This window comes from Gymnoscopelus braueri, assembly GCF_963280865.1.
Source record: "Gymnoscopelus braueri genome assembly, chromosome: 19".
In the NCBI taxonomy this organism is placed as follows: domain Eukaryota; kingdom Metazoa; phylum Chordata; class Actinopteri; order Myctophiformes; family Myctophidae; genus Gymnoscopelus; species Gymnoscopelus braueri.
This window is the reverse complement of record NC_137621.1, coordinates 13,781,046-13,787,874: the sequence shown is the minus strand read 5'-3', so window position 1 is coordinate 13,787,874 and position 6,829 is coordinate 13,781,046. Positions and strand designations below refer to the sequence as shown.

The 6,829-nt window shown below is 41.4% G+C and overlaps 1 protein-coding gene across 1 annotated transcript; it reads right to left on the bottom strand.

The window, feature by feature from the left end:
- Nucleotides 1-4,485: 4,485 nt before the first annotated feature.
- Nucleotides 4,486-5,622, bottom strand: LOC308074666 (fibronectin type III domain-containing protein 5b-like; the record flags this gene model as incomplete). The annotated part of the gene is made up of 3 exons (XM_080414173.1): nucleotides 4,486-4,625; nucleotides 5,392-5,481; nucleotides 5,595-5,622. 3 exons carry the CDS (start codon nucleotides 5,620-5,622, stop codon nucleotides 4,486-4,488), a joined length of 258 nt encoding a protein of 85 aa, XP_080270299.1.
- Between the last annotated feature and the right edge of the window lie 1,207 nt (nucleotides 5,623-6,829).

Genomic DNA, 6,829 nt, shown 5'->3' with positions numbered 1-6,829 from the left:
CGCGTGCTCATGCATGTGCTTAATGAGATCCACGTAGAATAACAAATGCATAAATCATACTGCATTTCAACACAGATTTGAATGTGAATGTGAATTTCTCACGCTAGATTCATGGTGGATTATAAAACCTGCGGCCCTAAACAAGATTATCCTCACAAATGCTTTCCATACTAGATAGAGCAGAATTATGTAGAGTATGTCAGTGTTATGAATAACTGAATGTGTGGCTTTCTCAGAAACCATACTTTTATGGGCCCCAAGTGTCTACAATATATACAAATTGTCTACAAATATATACCTTCATCAGTGCCCTCTTACGATAGGCGACGGTCCAGTGTACTTGTTTCACATTCATTTTTTTGTCCAAAGCTTTCTGAGTTCACACCACCAAACAAAAATGGCAATATAAAAATGTATTTACACATTGAAATGCAATGCCCCGCAAAAAATCTTTCCAGAAACATTGCATTCAACCATCACATCCAAATCTGAAAATAACCTCAACTCTTGTCATCACTAGTATGTTTCACAATAATTAGCAAAAAGACAGCTTAGCATCGGTGGAAATGCAAAGAATACAATGGAAAAAGTGAGACATTGGGCTTCTGGCATTCCATACTATAAACTAAAGTGGAAGATTTTGATATCTTTAAGGCAGTACTATTGTATTTGAATCAGCCCTCAAAAACATGTTTTCTTTATTTAATGAAGCTTAACCCTTTAACCACCATAACCTACACATTAGTGGGGAGGGTTTGTTTGGCCCATTCAGAAGCTGCACAGTATAAGTCCTCATACAACATACAGTGCACAATACTATATGGCATTATTTTAACTAACATTGTATTTTGCTTCCAGGACAGGGAGTGTCAGCACTAATGGTGACGTTGTTTTGAAAATACATCTTGGTAGAAGCCCTTCTGTCGGGGTGACATCTGTTGACAACGTTGAAAGGGAGTCGAAGCATTGAATGTTGGGCCCAAGAAACCTCGTGAAGCCTCCCCCCTCTCCAGAAACCTCGTAGAAGATATCGGTACTGTCTTTTCGACTTTTCAGTGAAAGTTCAGAGAAAGACGCCCTAGGATTCCCCAATATGACCTCCCGCTGTCTTAATCTTAGTTTGCCCTGCGTCAAGTAAGGCTGCTTCTTGTGCCCAATTAAGCCGGTACATGCGGGGAACCCAGGTTTGGTGGATAGATGCAAAAAAGGGGTAATTGCGGTTGAAACTTCATTGAGTTTTTCTGCTGCTTCCTTCTTTGACCGAGGGCCATTATTGCTGACAAGAAGGGCCTTTTTAGCCCTTCTACAGATACAAGTCCACTTCACACACGTGAGTCCAACAGTTCACTTTTTACATGACCACACCCGATTAATTGGCCTCCTCAAACGCCTATCACTACAAAGGAGCAAGACACAAGGAAATAGTAAAGGGTTCACCATAGATGTGTTTTTTTTCTTTCTTTTTTTCAATTATTGTGGAATGTTAAGTTACAGAAAGATCAATAATAAGCATGAAATAAGTTAGAAACCAATTTAAAAAGCTAATAAAAACAATAGAATTCCAAATTTGATCTCATTGAGGATGCTATTGTAGGCATGTTTAATGTTAGAGTCACCTTGGACTTATGCTTAATTTATACTCCATCGTATGACGGTGTTGCATGCTGAGAATTAATGACTGATCCAAAAGATCACAACGCGTCACGTTGTGAGCTCGTAGATCGGCTTGTAGGTGTGCCTATCGTGTGACGGAAGTACAAATCGGGCTTTGCGACCTTCTGCCGTCACATTTGATGAGCTTTGAGTTTTCAGGAAAAGTGAGATGTTTCTGCCCTGGTGGTACTGGCGATACTGGTGGTGCCGGACCGATGGTACTGGTAGTACATCCTTGTTGATGCTGCTCTATGTTGATCGTGCCTCATGTCAGAGATGGCTCCTGAATTAGCGAAGTGGAGTCTACATTCCCTGAGGGGGGGAAAAAACGAGCTTGCAGAATGAAAACATTTCCCAGAGGATGTCAAAGAGGACATCTATAAAAACCAAGTACCAGCACAGTATGGTACAACTCCTTCTCAAAAGAATCCATATAAAAAAATATAATGATATACCGTACTAGAATGAATGACCTTTTTAAAAGTAATTTGACCAAACTAGAGAAATTGTACAAAAGTGAGGATACGATTATACTGTACAACAGATGAAATAGGATGTTGTGAAGAAAACAAGGTCCGAGTGGTTGAGGGGACATTACAGTACACTAGACAGGGGCGTATTTCTGCAAAGTGGACAGACCTCTGTGGTGCTCCGTGGCGAACCATTACAGAAGTAGGAAATGGGCTGGTTTGTGTTCATTGATCGCACTGTGAGATGGGGAGAAGAAAGATGGAGAGAGACAGCAGAGAAGAAAGAAGTGATGCACAGGGGAGAGAGAAAGAGAAAGAATGGGTCTCTGGCTTCGGTCCCGGGGGTTTGTTTATCTGCGGTCTCTCCGCAATTGGAGCCACCTGGCCTCTTATCTCTGACGACCCGTGGTAGTGATTAAGCATGGTGGAGGCACGCCAGTCGTCTCTCTTCTGCCGACTCTTTACTTTGGCCCAGCGTCGGTCATAGCCAGCCCCCCCGAGTCCTGCGGCTTTGTCTCAGCGTCAGGCCTTGTGCCAAAAGGGGGGTGTGTGTGTGTGTGTGAGACTCGCAGCCTCATCTCAGCTCAGCGAGCGGATATGGGCTGAAAAAATTGGGCCTGTTTGTTTGAGAAGACAAAGTCTTTTGGATGAAGAGAAGGCGTTTGCTTGCGGTCACACCTCGATAAAGTTGATCGTCGGCATCCTGTTGTTGTTGTTGTTGACGTTGTCCTAGAAGAAAAGAGCGAGATGACAACTATGAGAGACAGGAAGATGGGAGGATTGGTGGAATTATTAGTCGTTCTTCAATGAGCATGAGGATGTTCTTTTTCAGATGTTTTACCTATTCGATGGGTGATGAGACCGTGGTGGAACAAGGTTTTTTCCATTTGTTTCCCAAACACGATCTTTAGGACTGATTGTCCACACTGTTATTTTCAAATCAGATCACATAATGACATACACTGTAGGCATGAGTAATGCTTAACTTACTCTTACTCTGAAAACAGCCGATCTGCAAGCTCACAATAAGTTGCGTCGCTATTTCTGGCGATCGACATTGTTCTTACAATGAAGTGTGCATCAGGCTTCAGTGCCTGAGTGCCCAGACTGAGACACAGTCATGATAAAAAACTGATTCCAATCTGGATAGGCCGAATTTGGGCTGCCAGTCTGAACATAGCCAAGAGCAAATCGTTACGTCTCATTTTTATTTTCTGTATGACAGTTTAGCTAGTTCTGAGCATACATCGTTTTTATTTTTTTATTTTAACACACCAAATGAATATGATATACAGGCCTGTCATATTCAGGGCTGTCTCTTGATCAAAAGATAAACTATGATGACCATGACCAGTCACTGTATGCTTTGTTTTTGCTGTGGATTTTAGGACAACAATGTTGAAATGGTTGTATATTTTATTGTTACTGAATCGTGTGAAACACAAGTTAAAGGACCACACCAGTCTAATTTTGAATTCTAGCTATTAGCAGAGATTGCCCCTGCCTTCAAGAAATGTTGTTTACATAAGTGTATGCCGTGTATCTATCATTTTTAAACGGCATTCACTGTCCTTCACGGTGAAATGGTGTGGAAACTTTGAAGTTGATTCTAACCCTTGTGGAAGTCACTACACAATGTATTTGATCTAATTCAAATATATATATATATTCAAATTCAATATGTCTGGAAAATAATAATACCTTGAATTTATATAGCGCCTATCATGAACCCAAGAACGCTTAAAAATAAATAGGAAAAGCAATGCTACATTTCAAACTCAAAGTTTAGCTTGAAGAAGGCTTTTAACGATTTTGAGCTAATGCAACAAAGCGTATACAAACACAATATCTGAAAAAACTAAGTAATTTGGAGAGAAATGTTGACAACGATATTAGTAACACTGGTATGGTCCTTTTTAAGACGACAGTATGAGAGTGCATGACGTTTATAGAAGAGGTATGGTCCTTTAAAGGGATAGTTCACCCAAAGATTACTTATTTTCTATCAATTACACACCCCATGAAGCCTTGAATTCATGGAGATTTTTTAGTTTTTGTCGCATTCCTGGGCTAATAATTTGATGACCGGCGGGAAGATGCTAATGTCTCCGGTAGGAGACTCAAAGTTGACACTTTGTGTCTAAATTATTGGCTTAGTAATGCGACAAAAACAAAAAAATCTCCATGAATTCAAGGCTTCATGGGGTGTGTAATCGATAGGAAAAAAAGTCATTTTGGGGGTGAACTATCCCTTTAAGATGACAGACAGCATGAGAGTGCTGAGGTTTCTAGAAGAGCCCAGGACCATTCACCTGCCCGGCGCCGTTGGGGGAGGGGACCCCTAGGGGAGAGGAGGGGTAGGTTATACCTTACTGCGCAACAGCCCACCCGTTGGGTGCTCTGGAGTGCTGCACTCTGAGGAGGTCTTAGCTTTGTCCTTGTTGTTGTTGGGTTCGTTGTCTTTGATGATGTCATACTGACGGCAGAACAGGGCGATGACACCTGGGGAGAGAAAGAGAGGAACAGGACAGGACATTTTAACTACACAAATCTTGTATGGGGGTCCCGCCCTGGCACAAAGTATTTTCAGATGGGGGGTCCGGCAGCGACCATATGCATTTTCATTTAGGGGTCCCTGTCATCAAAATGTTTGAGAACCACTGCTTTATAGACCAATATTATACCAAGTACAGTCAATACAATATGTACGCCTTCCTCCACTTGTGATGACATGATTCTTCATACCGTGGGATTCTTCATACCTGCTTTTTCAGCAGTTATGGAGATCTTTTCTCGTTTTAAGTCATTTCTTTTTTTAGAGCAACTGATATTGTTGTCTACTGATATGGACTGGTATGTAAATATCTGAATTTGTCTCTCATCTGTTGCTCTACTCTGGGATTTTCCCCGATTTGTCCCCCTCTGGCAGCGGAAAAATAAGCTTGCTTCCGTTTTTGTTACTGTATACTTGATATAGTTTGTCTTTCAATCACATAAGATGCTAACTAGCGGAGTTACGTTTTGTCCTTTCAACAGCATTTCTCCAACAATGGGGAAGATGCCAGTCGGTGTTACATAACCTATGACTCCATGGTCCACATGAATAAAATATCTATTTATTAATGGTGATTCCGAGAAATATCCCGGACTGGAGCTTTAAGGCCAGCGGCGAACGTCCACAACCATTCACCCTCTTTGGAGTAAAGAGTTGTGCAGTATGTGTGCGTGTGCGTGACCTCGGTTGACCTTGGAACGTTCCGGATCTCACCTCCCCACATCATCAGTACGACCACGATGATGATGCACTCCCCCGCCCTCAGCTGAGTGGACTGTTCCACTTCTTCCATGGTCACTTCGTCTGGCAGGAAACAAGAAGAAAACGTGTTTTTGATTGAATACTTTATCAACAAGACTGTTAACAGTGCAAGTAGTGCAGTCAAAAGTTATGCTACTGTATAACACCAAAAATACCCAGGTTCTTGTTTCCATTGTGGTCCATTGTACACAATTCATCAGTAAGACATACAATACATACAGTATCAGTAAAATTATTTTGAGGTTATCCATTCTTTTAGGTTGGTTTTATGTTTGGGTAGGGAGTTGACATCTTTAACGGCTTTTGGTAAGGCATTCCACTTTGTGGTGGCAGCATAGTAGAATGCATTTCCCCCCTGTTTGAGCCGAATTATAGGGGAACGAGGTCAGATGAGCTCCTTCTGGTGTTATGCCCATGCCAACTCACTCTAGAGACGTAGTTTGACAGGTAACTGGGCACTGATCCTCTTGAGTATCTTCAAAGACCAGACCCATTGAAAGATGCTGTACTTTTGAACTGATCAACACCTAATTGCAATTCCTGGTGTTCATTGTTTTTTTCCCTTAGAATTCTTCTATTACGGTATATATCTACTATATATATTCCAGGAATCTCTGTATGTACAGTATGTCTTTCCGCATGATTGCCCTTCGCATATCGTTAGCCTCATAGCATAATTGCCTGAGTCATATTTTTAAGGTTTTCAGAAAAGAAGAGATGAAAAACAAAAATCTACTTTTGCCTAAGTCATGTTTATCTGCCTTTATTTATTTCTGCCTAACTCTACTCTCCTAATACTGCTGCTTCACCCTGCCTCAGCCTATCAGAATGCTTATTACATTTTAAAAAATCTACCTACAGTAAGTCAAAAGGTTGACTTAAAATAACTTAGGCAGAAAGTGGAATTTTGGAATGTATTTCAACAATCTGATAGGCTGAAGAGAGGCAATAAGACACAATGAAGCAGCAAGTTTAGGAATGTAGAGTTAGTTAGGCAGAAATGTCAATTTGACCCAAAAATTACTTAGTCAATCATGCTATGAGGCTAATGATATCTCGAGAACAGATCATCCGATCGACTTCCCACTTGGCCGGAGTATTGCTCAAAGAAGTACAGTGTCGAGTGTGAAATTGATGGGATGGGCGGTTAATAAATGGCCGCTCTGAACCGGCCCGCATTCCGAACGTTCGGCCATGTCCCGAACGGTCACTGCACTATAGTTCCTATGAATCTGCTTTAGTTGCTGTTTTTTACCACTTTTTCACCCCCTCAACACTGCAATGTACCTTAAACTCAGGATGCTGACTCAACAAAATTACATCTATAGAGGTGGAACTGGACTTGAACTGGAGCCCAGTATGTGTGATATCTACAGCAGCTTCAAGGAGG